This window comes from Bombina bombina, chromosome 5, assembly GCF_027579735.1.
Source record: "Bombina bombina isolate aBomBom1 chromosome 5, aBomBom1.pri, whole genome shotgun sequence".
Taxonomy (NCBI): Eukaryota; Metazoa; Chordata; class Amphibia; order Anura; family Bombinatoridae; genus Bombina; species Bombina bombina.
The window spans coordinates 404,856,042-404,872,748 of NC_069503.1; the positions used below are offsets into that span (position 1 = coordinate 404,856,042).

Here is a 16,707-nt window from a genome sequence, read left to right on the forward strand (position 1 = left end):
CCTCAGATGGGTTAAGCACCGGCTAGCGGATACAGCAGAGAAACCTTGAATTTCTCATTGATTATTTTTTTGCGTTTTGCTACAATCCCTGCAACGTATAGCTAATAGATATAATTCCTCGACCTGTTATTCTTCGATAAGCCTGAGATTTATATACCATTATCTACCTTTCATACATTCTTTCTCCACCCGACACATTGTATCTATCATATAATTGCTTATTAAGCATGGAATTTACTTAGAATAACCCCCATCCACACACCTCATGGTTAACAAGTATTACCCTGGAAAGTTCTAGTATTTTTAACCTTGGATGATTGCATAGTGACTCCAATAAACATTAAGTAAGAATGTTTTATTCAATTAAATGTTTGTTGAGAAATAAATATGTATATCTATTTTCCGATTCATATACATCTCTCTATAGGATCAAGGTCCTCAGAGTTGACTTTGCTCTCAGAATGAGACTCAGATGAGTCAGGGATTTGTAAGGTTTGTGGTAAGTGACCTTGGGGATAGGACCCTGCGTATTACAGGTAGTGTGAGTTAAATTTACTGATTATCACTTACATAGTTTTGAAATAGTCACTAAAATCGCTGTCATCATCTTATGAAGACTTAATTTAAACTCTGGAGAAAAGCCAGTGGAATCCCCCTGTGCCACAAAAACAGACATGGGCACTAATTGTCTGCCAGGAGTCATACTGACAGGGTTATGACTTGAAAATTGGAGATGTAGGACACAATTAGTACATAACTTGTTATAGGGCTGCAGTATGCTCCCTATGGATAATGCATAATAGATAATGCAGTATGTTCCCTATGGATATGCATAAAAAATATTTTACATGATTTCATCTATGCATAAGTATTTCTGTGTTTATATGTGTATATATGTCTGTAAATACATATAGGATATAAGGAAAACGGAACCACAATCTCCAAATGAGTAAAAGTCCTTTAATTGGAAACAATGGTTAAAAAATGGTTTGGACGCATCCAAAAGGAATAGATATAAGGCATACCACCTAGACTGACATGTTTCAGCTGTTACGTCGTAATCATAGACTATGATTATGGCGTAAAAGCCGAAATATGTCAATCTAGGTGGTATGCCTTCTATCTATTCCTTTTGGATGAGTCCAAACCATTTTTTAACCATTGTTTCCAATATAAGGACTTTTACTCATTTGAAGATTGTGGTTCCGTTTTCCTTACATCCTGCATTTTTTCACCAGTTTGGATACCGCTCTCTCCCCTGTGACTTTCCAGGCGCCGGGCAAGTATATTCACTCCCGCCCCCACTACACGTCACGAGTGACGTCATCTCTCTACGCCATTGGAAGTTCCTGTAGTGTGGTAGGAGGCTACAACCAGGACACCGCTCTGGAGGCTGGCTGAGTGTGTTTCTCAGCCCGTGTGGAGTATAGAAGGTCCCTGCAGTTGGCAAGTTCGTTAGCAGCTCCCTAATCACCGCTTAAGACACAGGACAATCTCGGCACATACAGGTATCGAATTGAATCAGCAATCAATGCTGTTTATTTCTTTATAGATGGTGGATTTGGGGGAAAAGTAGTAATATACATATAAGACCCGTAAATCGGAAAGGTGCCTCATCTATATTCATTATACATATTTGCATAAGAATACTATCCTTGACTTTGCTGGAAATACATATATATACATATATAAATATATCTGTACACACATATAAACATACATACAGTATATAGGTTGAGATAACCCGACGCGCATTAACTTCAATTGCACTAAATTGAACGTGTTAACTTTCAACTTGTAATATGAGTGAAAAATCCAGCACACGCAAACACCCACAATAAACCACTTTTTCACTTGTGTGTAACTGTTAGTGCTCTGCTTGTAATCCAGCCCAATATATTGCAAACATAATATTGTATATCAAAAATATTTATACATCAAATTGAAATATTATTATTTATACAGTATTTAAATGTACAGAAAGTACAAATAAAAAATATTCTAAGATGTAATAAAATGTATGTTTTTAAACGGATATGAAACCCCCAAAAAATCATTATTCGGATAGACCATGCAATTTTAAACAACTTTCTAGTTTACTTCTATTATCAATTTGTTTTTGGTCACCTGGTATCTTTTTTTGAAAAAGCAGGGACATATGCTTGGGAGCCAGCCCATTTCTGGAGCACAATATGTTATCCATTTACAAGAGCTCTAGAAAGCGGCAATATTTCCTGCCATGTAGTTCTCCAGACACCTATCTCTTCAACACAGGATATCATGGGAACAAAGCAAAGTTGATAATATAAGTAAATTGGAAACCTTTTTAAAATGGTATGCTCTGTCTAAATCCCCAAATAAAACATTTGTGTTTCATAGCCCTTTAACTCTTGCAATGCAGCAGTGCACTACTGGGACCCAGCTGAACCTAATGGGTGACATGAGGAAGCATATGTGTTTAGCCACCAAACAGCTAGCTCTGAGTAATGCACTACTGCTCATGAGCCTACCTAAGTATGATTTTCAATAAAGAATAACAAGAGAGTGAAGTAAATATGATTACAGAAGTAAATTGAAAAGTCTCATAAAACTGTCTAAATCATAAAACTTTAATTTTGCCTTTAACATTTACTTTCATTTTAAGCAATATTGTAATAAAGTCCAATATGTTAGCATAATACTTACTTTCTAAAAAGGTTCTATAATATCGCACAATATTCGGATGGCAAAGCTGTAAAATATAACACAGTTCATTGCTATTAAACATCATAAAAAGACACATTAACATGAGTATATGTATTGCAATGTAGATGATACTGTAAGAATGAAAAGGATTAATACAATTGCCATTCTATACTAATAAGCGTAAAAATAACCACAAATGGAATGAAGGAAGATTTTTTGTTTTTTTCAGGTAATGCGGTTTAGAAAAGTTGTAGGGATGTTTTCTCTTCTTTTCCAGTTATTGGTTTATGGCAATTTAAGAGTGAGGGAAAATGATGTGCTTAAGATGTTAATGGAAATTTTCCATGAAGGGGACATGACAAGGTGTATAGCTTTTAGTGTGTGGTCGACTGATAAAGGATTATGTAAATAAGAATCAATTAAAGGGACAGTATACTGTAAAATAGTTTTTCCCTTAATGTGTTTACAATTGCTTTTTGTACCAACTGCAGAGTAAAAAAATTATAAAAACAAGCTTTTTAAGGTTTATTTGTATATATTAAAGCTCTGATTTTGTGTTTAGAAGCCACAACCTAATAAAATGGGTTGTAGGTATAATCAGATCTCATTACTGTATCACATTGTGTACATATACCTGCTTCTTTATCTTATATCTGTCCATAAAAACAATAACCAGTACTTGGAGAGAACAATGGAAAATCAACATTGTATTACCTTATCTCTGCTATATCCCACTGGCAGTGTAATTTCTTCTGCTGGCTGTGTTTACAAAGCTTATCTATAGCTTGGACCTGCGGCCACAAACTTTCAGAATAGGGGCCTGATCCGATATGCAGCATTGCCCGCAAATGCCGGCGACGCTGAATTTTGCGCTGGTTTGGTATCCTATATACGGCGTAACCTAGAAGTTACGCCCGTATATATCTGCCGTCGCCCGTAGTTTTTTGGGCCATAGGCAGGTATACCAAAACAGCGAAGTTTGGTATCCAATATACAGCGTAAGGACTTACGTGGCGAAAATGGAGAAATCTTACTCCATTTTCACCTCGCCACAAAATGCAGCCGTAGTAAGCCTTACGCTGTCTATTGGAGCCCCGTAACTCCCTAAACTAGCTACAAAAAAAACCTAACACCTAACGCATGCGCAATGTCTACCTGTCAACCGCGATCCCCCGCCGCAAACCCTAATAAAGTTATTAACCCCTAAACCGCCGCTCCCGGACCCCGCCGCCACCTACAATAAAAGTATAACCCCCTAATGTGAGCTCCTACCCCGCCGCCAACTACATTAAACTACCCCCTAAAGTGAGCCCCTTACACCGCCGCCATCTATTTTAAAATTATTAACCCCTAATTTAATCCCCCTACCCCGCCGCCAGGTATATTAAATGAATTAACCCCTAATCTAATCCCCCTACCACGCAACCACCTATATTAAATTATTTAACCCCTAAATTACTAAACTATCCCTACCACTAAACCTAAGTCTAACCCTACAAATAGCCCTGAAAAGGGCTTTTTGCGTGACATTACCCCAACGTAAACTGCTCTATTGCCAGCCCTTAAAAGGGCTTTTTGCGGGGCATGCCCCAAAGAAATCAGCTCTTTTACCAGCCCTTAAAAGGGCTTTTGGTGGGGCTTTGTCACAAAGTAAACAGCTCTTTTGCATCTAATCTAAATCCCCCTACACCGCCGCCACCTATAATAAATGTATTAACCCCTAATCTAATCCCCCTACACCGCCGCCAGCTATATTAAACACATTAACCCCTAATCTAATCCCACTACACCGCCGCCAGCTATATTAACCCTAATTATATTAGGGTTAATATAGTTAATATAGTTATTATATTATATATATTAACTATATTAACCCTAATTATATTAGGGTTAATATAGTTAATATCGTTATTATATTTTATATATATTAAGTATAATAACCCTATCTAACTCTAACATCCCTAAATAAACTCTTATTAAAATAAATCTAATATTAATATTATTAATTAAAATATTCCTATTTAAATCTAAATACTTACCTATAAAATAAACCCTTTCGGCTAGATTTAGAGTTGGGCGGTAGCCGTGAAAACCAGCGTTAGAGGCTCCTAACGCTGGTTTTAGGCTACCTCCGGTATTTGGAGTCACTCAAAAAAGGGTCTAACGCTCACTTTTCAGCCGCGACTTTTCCATACCGCAGATCCCCTTACGTCAATTGCGTATCCTATCTTTTCAATGGGATTTTTCTAACTCTGGTATTTAGAGTCGTGTCTGAAGTGAGCGTTAGAAATCTAACGACAAAACTCCAGCCGCAGAAAAAAGTCAGTAGTTAAGAGCTTTCTGGGCTAACGCCGGTTCATAAAGCTCTTAACTACTGTGCTCTAAAGTACACTAACACCCATAAACTACCTATGAACCCCTAAACCGAGGTCCCCCCACATCGCCGCCACTCAATTAAATTTTTTTAACCCCTAATCTGCCGACCGCCACCTACGTTATCCTTATGTACCCCTAATCTGCTGCCCCTAACACTGCCGACCCCTATATTATATTTATTAACCCCTAATCTGCCCCCCACAACGTCGCCGCCAGCTACCTACACTTATTAACCCCTAATCTGCCGTCCGCACGCCGCCGCCAGCTACATTATCCCTATGTACCCCTAATCTGCTGCCCTAACATCGCCGACCCCTATATTATATTTATTAACCCCTAACCTGCCCTCCCTAACATCGCCGACACCTAACTTCAATTATTAACCCCTAATCTGCCGACTGAATCTCGCCGCTATTCTAATAAATGTATTAACCCCTAAAGCTAAGTCTAACCCTAACACTAACACCCCCCTAAGTTAAATATAAAGTATAAGTATAAATCTAACGAAATTAATTAACTCTTATTAAATAAATTATTCCTATTTAAAGCTAAATACTTACCTGTAAAATAAACCCTAATATAGCTACAACATAAATTATAATTATATTATAGCTATTTTAGGATTAATATTTATTTTACAGGTAACTTTGTATTTATTTTAACCAGGTACAATAGCTATTAAATAGTTAAGAACTATTTAATAGCTAAAATAGTTAAAATAATTACAAATTTACCTGTAAAATAAATCCTAACCTAAGTTACAATTAAACCTAACACTACACTATCAATAAATAAATTAAATACAATACCTACAAATAACTACAATGAAATAAACTAACTAAAGTACAAAAAATAAAAAAGAACTAAGTTACAAAAAATAAAAAAATATTTACAAACATAAGAAAAATATTACAACAATTTTAAACTAATTACACCTACTCTAAGCCCCCTAATAAAATAACAAAGCCCCCCAAAATAAAAAAAAATGCCCTACCCTATTCTAAATTACTAAAGTTCAAAGCTCTTTTACCTTACCAGACCTGAACAGGGCCCTTTGCGGGGCATGCCCCAAGAAGTTCAGCTCTTTTGCCTGTAAAAAAAATATACAATACCCCCCCCCCCAACATTACAACCCACCACCCACATACCCCTAATCTAACCCAAACCCCCCTTAAATAAACCTACCACTAAGCCCCTGAAGATCATCCTACCTTGTCTTCACCATACCAGGTTCACCGATCCGTCCTGGCTCCAAAATCTTCATCCAACCCATGCAGGGGCTGGCGATCCATCTTCCGGCGGTTGAAGAGGTCCAGAAGAGGCTCCAAAGTCTTCATCCTATCCGGGAAGAAGAGTAGATCCGGACCGGCAACCATCATCTTCCAAGCGGCATCTTCTACCTTTATCCGATGAGGACCGGCTCCATCCTGAAGACCTCCACCGCGGACCAATCTTCATCCGGCGACGTCCTACTGAAGAATGATGGTTCCTTTAAGGGACGTCATCCAAGATGGCGTCCCTCGAATTCCGATTGGCTGATAGGATTCTATCAGCCAATCGGAATTAAGGTAGGAATATTCTGATTGGCTGATGGAATCAGCCAATCAGAATCAAGATCAATCCGATTGGCTGATCCAATCAGCCAATCAGATTGAGCTTGCATTCTATTGGCTGTTCCGATCAGCCAATAGAATGCGAGCTCAATCTGATTGGCTGATTGGATCAGCCAATCAGATTGAACTTGATTCTGATTGGCTGATTCCATCAGCCAATCAGAATATTCCTACCTTAATTCCGATTGGCTGATAGAATCCTATCAGCCAATCGGAATTCGAGGGACGCCATCTTGGATGACGTCCCTTAAAGAAACCTTCATTCTTCAGTTGGACGTCGGCGGTTGAAGATGGGTCCGCGGTGGAGGTCTTCAGGATGGAGCCGGTCCTCATCGGATGAAGATAGAAGATGCCGCTTGGAAGATGATGGTTGCCGGTCCGGATCTACTCTTCTTCCCGGATAGGATGAAGACTTTGGAGCCTCTTCTGGACTTCTTCAGTGGATGTCTAGCCCCCGCTTGGGTTGGATGAAGATATCGGAGCCAGGACGGATCGGTGTGATACCCGGTGAGGTGAAGACAAGGTAGGATGATCTTCAGGGGCTTAGTGTTAGGTTTATTTAAGGGGGGTTTGGGTTAGATTAGGGGTATGTGGGTGGTGGGTTGTAATGTTGGGGGGGGGGTATTGTATGTTTTTTTTTTACAGGCAAAAGAGCTGAACTTCTTGGGGCATGCCCCGCAAAGGGCCCTGTTCAGGGCTGGTAAGGTAAAAGAGCTTTGAACTTTAGTAATTTAGAATAGGGTAGGGCATTTTTTATTTTGGGGGTCTTTGTTATTTTATTAGGGGGCTTAGAGTAGGTGTAATTAGTTTAAAATTGTTGTAAGATTTTCCTTATGTTTGTAAATATTTTTTTATTTTTTGTAACTTAGTTCTTTTTTATTTTTTGTACTTTAGTTAGTTTATTTCATTGTAGTTATTTGTAGATATTGTATTTAATTAATGTATTGATAGTGTAGTGTTAGGTTTAATTGTAGGTAATTGTAGATATTTTATTTAATTAATTTAATAATAGTGTAGTGTTAGGTTGAATTGTAACTTAGGTTAGGATTTATTTTACAGGTAATTTTGTTATTATTTCAACTAGGTAACTATTAAATAGTTCTTAACTATTTAATAGCTATTGTACCTGGTTAAAATAATTACAAAGTTACCTGTAAAATAAATATTAATCCTAAAATAGCTATAATATAATTATAATTTATAGTGTAGCTATATTAGGATTTATTTTACAGGTAAGTATTTAGCTTTAAATAGGAATAATTTATTTAATAAGAGATAATTAATTTTGTTAGATGTAAATTATATTTAACTTAAGGGGGTGTTAGTGTTAGGGTTAGACTTAGCTTTAGGGGTTAATACATTTATTAGAATAGCGGTGAGCTCCAGTCGGCAGATTAGGGGTTAATAATTGAAGTTAGGTGTCGGCGATGTTAGGGAGGGCAGATTAGGGGTTAATACTATTTATTATAGTGTTAGTGAGGCGGATTAGGGGTTAATAACTTTATTATAGTAGCGCTCAGGTCCGCTCGGCAGATTAGGGGTTAATAAGTGTAGGCAGGTGGAGGCGACGTTGTGGGGGGCAGATTAGGGGTTAATAAATATAATATAGGGGTCGGCGATGTTAGGGCAGCAGATTAGGGGTACATAGGGATAATGTAAGTAGCGGCGGTTTACGGAGCGGCAGATTAGGGGTTAATAATAATATGTAGGGGTCAGCGATAGCGGGGGTGGCAGAATAGGGGTTAATAAGTGTAAGGCTAGGGGTGTTTAGACTCGGGGTACATGTTAGAGTGTTAGGTGCAGACGTAGGAAGTGTTTCCGCATAGCAAACAATGGGGCTGCGTTAGGAGCTGAACGCGGCTTTTTTGCAGGTGTTAGGGTTTTTTTCAGCTCAAACAGCCCCATTGTTTCCTATGGGGGAATCGTGCATCTGGTATCGAGAGTTGAAGCTGCGTTAAATATGTTCTACGCTCCTTTTTTGGAGCCTAACGCAGCCTTTATGTGGACTCTCAATACCAGAGTTATTTTTATGGTGCGGACAGAAAAAAGCCAGCGTTAGCTTTTCGGGTCGTTACCGACAAAACTCCAAATCTAGCCGTAAGATAGCTATAATATAATTAATAATTACATTGTAGCTATTTTAGGGTTTATATTTATTTTACAGGTAACTTGGTATTTATTTTAACTAGGTACAATAGCTATTAAATAGTTAATAACTATTTAATAGCTACCTAGTTAAAATAATTACCAATTTACCTGTAAAATAAATCCTAACCTAAGTTACAAATACACCTACACTATCAATAAATTAAATAAACTACAACTATCTAACTAAAATACAATTAAATAAACTAAACTAAATTACAAAAACAAACACTAAATTACAAACAAAAAAAAATTACAAGATTTTTAAGCTAATTACACCTATTCTAAGCCCCCTAATAAAATAATAAAGCCCCCCAAAATAAAAAAATTCCCTGCCCTATTCTAAATTAAAAAAAATAGCTCTTTTACCTTACCAGCCCTTAAAAGGGCCTTTTGCGGGGCATGCCCCAAAGAAAACTGCTCTTTTGCCTGAAAAAAAAAAACACAATACCACCCCCCAACATTACAACCCACCACCCACATACCCCTAATCTAACCCAAACCCCCCTTAAATAAACCTAACACTACCCCCCTGAAGATCTCCCTACCTTGTATTCACCCCGCCAGGCCGATCCGGGCGATGTCTTCAAGCAAGCTGCAGTGAAGTCTTCTTCCATCCGGCGATGTCTTCAAGCAAGCGGCAGAGAGTCTTCTTCCATCCTGTGATGTCTTCAAGCAAAGCGGCATCTTCAATCTTCTTTCTTCGCTCCTCCGCCGTGGAGCATCCATCCGGCACGACGACTTCCCGACGAATGATGTTCCTTTAAATGACGTCATCCAAGATGGCATCCGTCGAATTCCGATTGGCTGATAGGATTCTATCAGCCAATCGGAATTAAGGTAGAAAAATCTGATTGGCTGATTGAATCAGCCAATCAGATTCAAGTTCAATCCGATTGGCTGATTGGTTCGATATCGAGGCATCACTGCAATAACCTGAAAGCGTACGCTGCACGTTGTCTGTCATTAAGGGGTTAAACATCCTTGTATATAACATATTTGTTTTTTTCATCATTTTCTAAATATCAGCTATAGTACAAGTTTTCAGCGCTATAGGGAAATTAAGGGCCGCCACAAAAGCGGCATTATTTCACCTCTGTATAGCGCTGCTATTACAGGTTTACAAAAAGCAGGTTTGTGCGGGCGATATGGTGGTGCTGAGCTCCATACTGCACTGAAATACAAGCGCTGCTTTGACGTGCTTGTGCACGATTTCCCTATAGACATCAATGGGGAGAGCCGGGAAAAAAGAAGCCTTACACCTGCAATCGCGGAAACAAAAGCTCCGTAACACAGCCCCATTGATGTCTATGGGGAAAGAAAAAGTTATGTTTAAACCTTACACCCTAACATAAAAACCACTTCTAAACACCCCTAATCTGCAGCCCCCAACATCGCCGCCACCTACATAATGCCACCCTTAATATCGCCGCCACCTAAATAAAAATATTAACCCCTAATCTGCCGCTCTTAACAACGTTGACACATACATTACAGTTATTAACCCCTAATCTGCCGTCCCCAATGTCGCCGCCACTATACTAAAGTTATTAACCCCTAAACCTCTGGCCTCCAACATCACTAACACTAAATAAATATATTAACCCCTAACCCTAACGTAACCCTAACACCCCCTAACTTAAATATAATTAAAATAAAACTAAATAAACCTTACAATTATTACCTAAATAATTCCTATTTAAAACTAAATACATACTTACCTGTAAAATAAAACCACTAATTGTATTGTAGCTATCTTAGGTTTTATTTTTATTTCACAGCTAAGTTTGTATTTATTTTAACTAGGTAGACTAGTTATTAACTATTTACTAACTACCCAGTTAAAATAAATACAAAGTTACCTGTAAAATAAAACCTAACCTGCCTTACACTAAAAACTAACATTACAATAAAATAAAATAAATTAAATTATTAAAATACAATTTTCTAAATTACAAAAAAATAAACACTAAATTACAAAAAATAAAAAAACACATTATCAAAAATAAAAATGAATTACTCCTAATCAAATAGCCCTATCTAAATAAACCTAAGCTAACCATTACCCTGAAAAGGGCATTTGGATGGGCATTGCCCTTAAAAGGACATTTAGCTCTATTACATTGCCCAAACCCTAAGCTAAAAAAAAAAAAAACACCTAAAAAAACCTTAAAAAAAACCTAACACTAACCCAATAGGATTTTTTCACCTGTAATTCCTAATGGCTGGTAGAAATCTTTCAGCCAATAGGAATGTAAGGGACACCATCTTGGATGACGTCACTTGAAGGGAAACTTCATTTTACAGCGACCATTGTAAGAAGAGGATGCTCCGCTCCGGATGTCTTGAAGATGGACCCGCTCTGCTCTGGATGGATGAAGATAGAAGATGCCGTCTGAATGAAGACTTCTTGCCCTCTGGATGAAGACTTCGCTGGCTGGATAAAGATGGAAGAGGCCGTCCGGATGAAGACTTCTTGCCGACTGGATGAGGATGGATGTCCGGACTTCGAAAACTGAAAGTGGATCGTCGGGGGTTAGTGTTGAGGTTTTTTAAGGGTTTTTTGGGTGTGGTTTTTTTTTTTTAGCTAAGGGTTTGGGCAATGTAAAAGAGCTAAATGCCCACCCAAACGCCCTTTTTAGATTAGGAGTAATTTGTTTTGTTTTTTGATAATGTGGTTTTTATTTTTTGTAATTTAGTGTTTATTTATTTTTTTGCAATTTAGAAAATTGTATTTAATAATTTCATTTATTTTATTTTATTGTAATGTTAGTTTTTAGTGTAAGGCAGGTTAGGTTTTATTTTACAGGTAACTTTGTATTTATTTTAACTGGGTAGTTAGCAAATAGTTAATAACTATTTACTAACTAGTCTACCTAGTTAAAATAAACACAAACTTAGCTGTGAAATTAAAATAAAATTACTATAATTACTAATACTATTAGTTATATTGTAGCTAGCTTAGATTTTATTTTACAGGTAAGTATGTATTTAGTTTTAAATAGGAATTATTTAGATAATATTTGTAAGGTTTATTTAGATTTATTTTAATTATATTTAAGTTAGGGGGTGTTAGGGTTACTTTAGGGTTAGGGTTAGGTTAAGGGGTTAATATATTTATGTAGAGTTAGTGATGTGGGAGGTCAGAGGTTTAGGGGTAATAATTTATTTAGGTATATTTCATTGTGGGGGGCTTGCGGTTTAGTGGTTAATAGATTTATTATAGCAGCGGTGTGGGCTGGGCAGACGGCAAATTAGGAGTTAAAACATTTTAAATAGTGTTTGCGATGCGGGATGGCCTCAGTTTAGGGGTTAATAGTTAGTTTATGCGTGTTAGTGTACTTTTTAATACTTTAGTTATGAGTTTTATGGTACAGCTTTGTAACGTAAAACTTATAACTACTGACTTTAGATGGCGGTACGGATCTTGTCTGTGTGTACCGCTCACTTTTTGGCCTCCCAGGCAAACTCGTAATACCGGCGCTATGGAAGTCCCATTGAAAAGGGACTTTTTTAAAAGTGCGGTACTGACGTTGCCTGACGGTCAAAAAGGTTTTTAGGGAAAAAGCAGCGTTATGAACTGGATGGATCACTCCCATAACTAGGAGGTCTTGTACACAGTGTAAGAATGCCTCTCTTTTTATCTGGTTTGCAGATAATTGTGAAAGGTGAAATCTCCCTTTTGGGGGGGAAGCCTTGAAGTCCAGAAGATATCCCTGGGATATAATTTCAAACGCCCAGGGATCCTGGACATCTCTTGCCCACGCCTGGGCGAAGAGCGAAAGTCTGCCCCCTACTAGATCCGTTACCTGTAAGGGGGCCGTTCCTTCATGCTGTCTTAGAGGCAGCAGCAGGCTTTTTGGCCTGCTTACCCTTGTTCCAGGTCTGGTTAGGTCTCCAGACCGTCTTGGACTGAGCAAAAGTTCCCTCTTGTTTTGCATTAGAGGAAGTTGATGCCGCACTTGCCTTGAAGTTTCGAAAGGCACGAAAATTAGACTGTTTGGCCCTTGATTTGGACCTATCCTGAGGAAGGGCATTACCTTTTCCTCCAGTGATATCAGCAATAATCTCCTTCAAACCAGGCCCGAATAGGGTCTGCCCCTTGAAGGGAATGTTAAGCAGCTTAGACTTTGAAGTAACGTCAGATGACCATGATTTAAGCCATAGCGCTCTGCGCGCCTGGATAGCAAAACCAGAATTCTTAGCCATTAGTTTAGTCAAATGAACAATGGCATCAGAAACAAAAGAATTGGCTAGCTTAAGTGCTCTAAGCTTGTCAAGTATGTCATCCAATGGAGTCACTACCTGTAAAGCCTCTTCCAGAAACTCAAACCAGAACGCCGCAGCAGCAGTGACAGGAGCAATGCATGCAAGGGGCTGTAGGATAAAACCTTGTTGAATAAACATTTTCTTAAGGTAACCCTCTAACTTTTTATCCATTGGATCTAAGAAAGCACAACTGTCCTCGACAGGGATAGTAGTATGCTTTGCTAGAGTAGAAACTGCTCCCTCCACCTTAGGAACTGTCTGCCATAAGTCCCGTGTGGTGGCGTCTATTGGAAACATTTTTCTAAAAATAGGAGGGGGAGAAAACGGCACACCTGGTCTATCCCATTCCTTAGTAATAATTTCTGTAAACCTTTTAGGTATTGGAAAAACATCAGTGCACACCGGCACTGCATAGTATTTATCCAGTCTATACAATTTCTCTGGCACTGCAATTGTATCACAGTCATTCAGAGCAGCTAAAACCTCCCTGAGTAACACGAGGAGGTGTTCAAGCTTAAATTTAAATGTAGAGATATCAGAATCAGGTTGCATCATCTTCCCTGAGTCAGAAACATCACCCACAGAAAGAAGCTCTCCTTCTTCAGCTTCTGCATATTGTGAGGCAGTATCAGACATAGCTCTTAAAGCGTCAGTATGCTCTGTATTTCGTCTAACTACAGAGCTATCTTGCTTTCCTCTAAATTCAGGTAGTCTGGCTAATACCGCTGACAGTGTATTATCCATGACTGCCACCATGCCTTGTAAAGTAAACGCTATGGGCGCCCTAGATGTACTTGGCGCCATTTGAGCGTGAGTCCCTTGAGCGGGAGTCAAAGGATCTGACACGTGGGGAGAGTTAGTCTGCATAACTTCCCCCTCGTCAGATTCCTCTGGTGATAATTTTTTTAAAGACAGAATATGATCTTTATTGCTTTAAGTGAAATCAGTACATTTGGTACACATTCTAAGAGGGGGTTCCACAATGGCTTTTAAACATAATGAACAAGGAGTTTCCTCTATGTCAGACATGTTTGTACAGACTAGCAATGAGACTAGCAAACTTGGAAAACACTTTAAATCAAGTTAACAAGCAATATAAGAAACGGTACTGTGCCTTTAAGAGAAACAAATTTTGTCAGAATTTGAAAAACAGTGAAAAAAGGCAGTAAATCAAACAAAATTTTTACAGTGTGTATAATAAGCTAACAGAGCATTGCACCCACTTGCAAATGGATGATTAACCCCTTAGTTCAAAAAACGGATCAAAAAAACGATATAGACGTTTTTTAACAGTCACACCAAACTGCCACAGCCTTGCTGTGGGCCTACCTTCCCCAACAAACGATTTTGGAAAGCCTAAGAGCCCTTTAGAGATGTCCTATAGCATTCAGGGGACTCCTGGAGGAAGCTGGATGTCTCAGTCTGTAAAAGTTACTGCGCAAAAAAGCGCTAAATTAGGCCCCTCCCACTTATAGTAACACAGTGGAAAGCCTCAGGAAACTGTTTCTAGGCAAATTTAAGCCAGCCATGTGGTAAAAACTAGGCCCCAATAAAGTTTTATCACCAAAGTATATATAAAAACGTTTAAACATGCCAGCAAACGTTTTATATTGTAAATATAAAAGAGTATTACCTCAGAAAGTAAGCATGATACCAGTCGCTATTAAATCACTGTATTCAGGCTTACCTTACATAAATTTGGTATCAGCAGCATTTTCTAGCATTCACATCTTCTAGAAAAAATCTTAACTGCACATACCTCATAGCAGGATAACCTGCACGCCATTCCCCTGCTGAAGTTACCTCTCTCTTCAGTCATGTGTGAGAACAGCAATGGATCTTAGTTACAACCTGCTAAGATCATAGAAATCACAGGCAGATTCTTCTATTTTTCTGCCTGGGACAAAATAGTACAACTCCAGTACCATTTAAAAACAACAAACTTTTGATTGAAGCAAGATAACAGCTACATTTCACCACTTTCCTCTTACTACCTCCATGCTTGTTGAGAGTTGCAAGAGAATGACTGGATATGGCAGTTAGGGGAGGAGCTATATAGCAGCTCTGCTGTGGGTGATCCTCTTGCAACTTCCTGTTGGGAAGGAGAATATCCCACAAGTAATGAATGATCCGTGGACTGGATACACCTTACAAGAGAAATACTAACATATCTCAGAGTAACACAGGCCACAAGCCACATGTAGAGTTTTCAGTAAATGGACACTATAGTCATCACAACAATAGTGTCACTTAAAGAACACATTTTCACCATCACTGACATGTACACAGAACTATTGTATGAAACACATACATGTATACTTTGCATATTAAAAACCCTCATATCACAAATCTCAATGTGCACATGCATGTTATAGAGTTTGACATGAGAATGTGTATAGGCCCTAGCATGTACATTGTATGCCCCCATGGATATATATCTGACTGTACTAATCCCTCTCATCATTTGACTCCTCCACAGAACCTCCAGTCACCAGGGTGCCAACGCCCATGCATCCACCTCCACCACTGCCACAAAGTATTTCTCCACCTCGACCACTGGTCTGGCCCTACAGAGGAGGCAAACAGTAACCTGCGAGAGTTTCAAATCAACCTGCGAGAGAATGCAGAGGGACCAACGCAGGTTTTACAGGAGCCAAAAGACTTTACAACAGCGTTCCATTGAGCTGCAACGGGACATGGCAGCATCTTTAAGTGCTATGGTCCAGAATCAATCTCAGATGCTGAGAGTTATTTCTGACATGCAGATTCAGAGTGACAACAGATGGAGGGAACAAAAACAACTGTTGGGTGTGTTGGTGGAGCATTTCACACAACAGCAGGACATTGCCTCCAGCATCTCATCTGTGGCCAGCACTCCTGCAGGATCCTCTGAATCCACACAACCCAGGAGAGGCAGGAGACCCACTCCAGGCCCCTCAGCCCCCTCATCTAAGAAGCGTAAAAGAAAATAAATATTGTTATTTTCATCCTAAATCTTGTCCTCTGTTATTTACCATATAATTGTCATCCACATCCATGTGAGGGGTGTTTTAGTACACTAATATCTTTGAAAAATATAATAAGGCCTGTGTGGAAATGGCCCAGAAAAGGTAATATCATCATGTTTATGACATATTCATGTTCTCTAAACCACATCACATAGTTGTGTATGAAGGGTACATATAGTGATATTCACTTTTAAGATGTAAATCAAGGTTTCTCACATCCAATAGAAATTGACCCATGTGCAGGGATAGGCACGAGCCAAGGCTGTTGCTGACATTTTCAAAGGTAAAGAGTTTTAGTGAAGGACACCTTGCCTATCCCTGCACATGGGTATATATATCTAAATAATAATGTTTTTACAGAAGGTGTGAACATAAGGTATAAACATCCATTTTCATTCCTCTAAATGATAGTCAATAAATAATAGTGACCAAAACATGAATTGAACTAATGATATATTTTCTTGTGCCCCATGATGTCCCCTTGTGCCCCATGATGTCCCCTTGTGCCCCATGATGTCCCCCTGTGCCCCATGATGTCCCCTTGTGACCCATGATGTCCCCTTGTGACCCATGATGTCCCCTTGTGACCCATGATGCCCCCCTGTGCCCCA

General features: G+C 38.8%; 1 protein-coding gene across 1 annotated transcript in view; it reads right to left on the reverse strand.

Annotated features, from left to right (window-relative positions):
* NEK10 (NIMA related kinase 10) overlaps nucleotides 1-16,707 on the reverse strand; it is a 1,556,164-nt gene that overhangs the window by 857,364 nt on the left and 682,093 nt on the right. Inside the window, exon 18 of the mRNA XM_053715742.1 lies at nucleotides 2,686-2,731. Coding sequence (XP_053571717.1) covers nucleotides 2,686-2,731 — 46 coding nt within the window. The remainder of the gene's footprint in view (nucleotides 1-2,685; nucleotides 2,732-16,707) is intronic.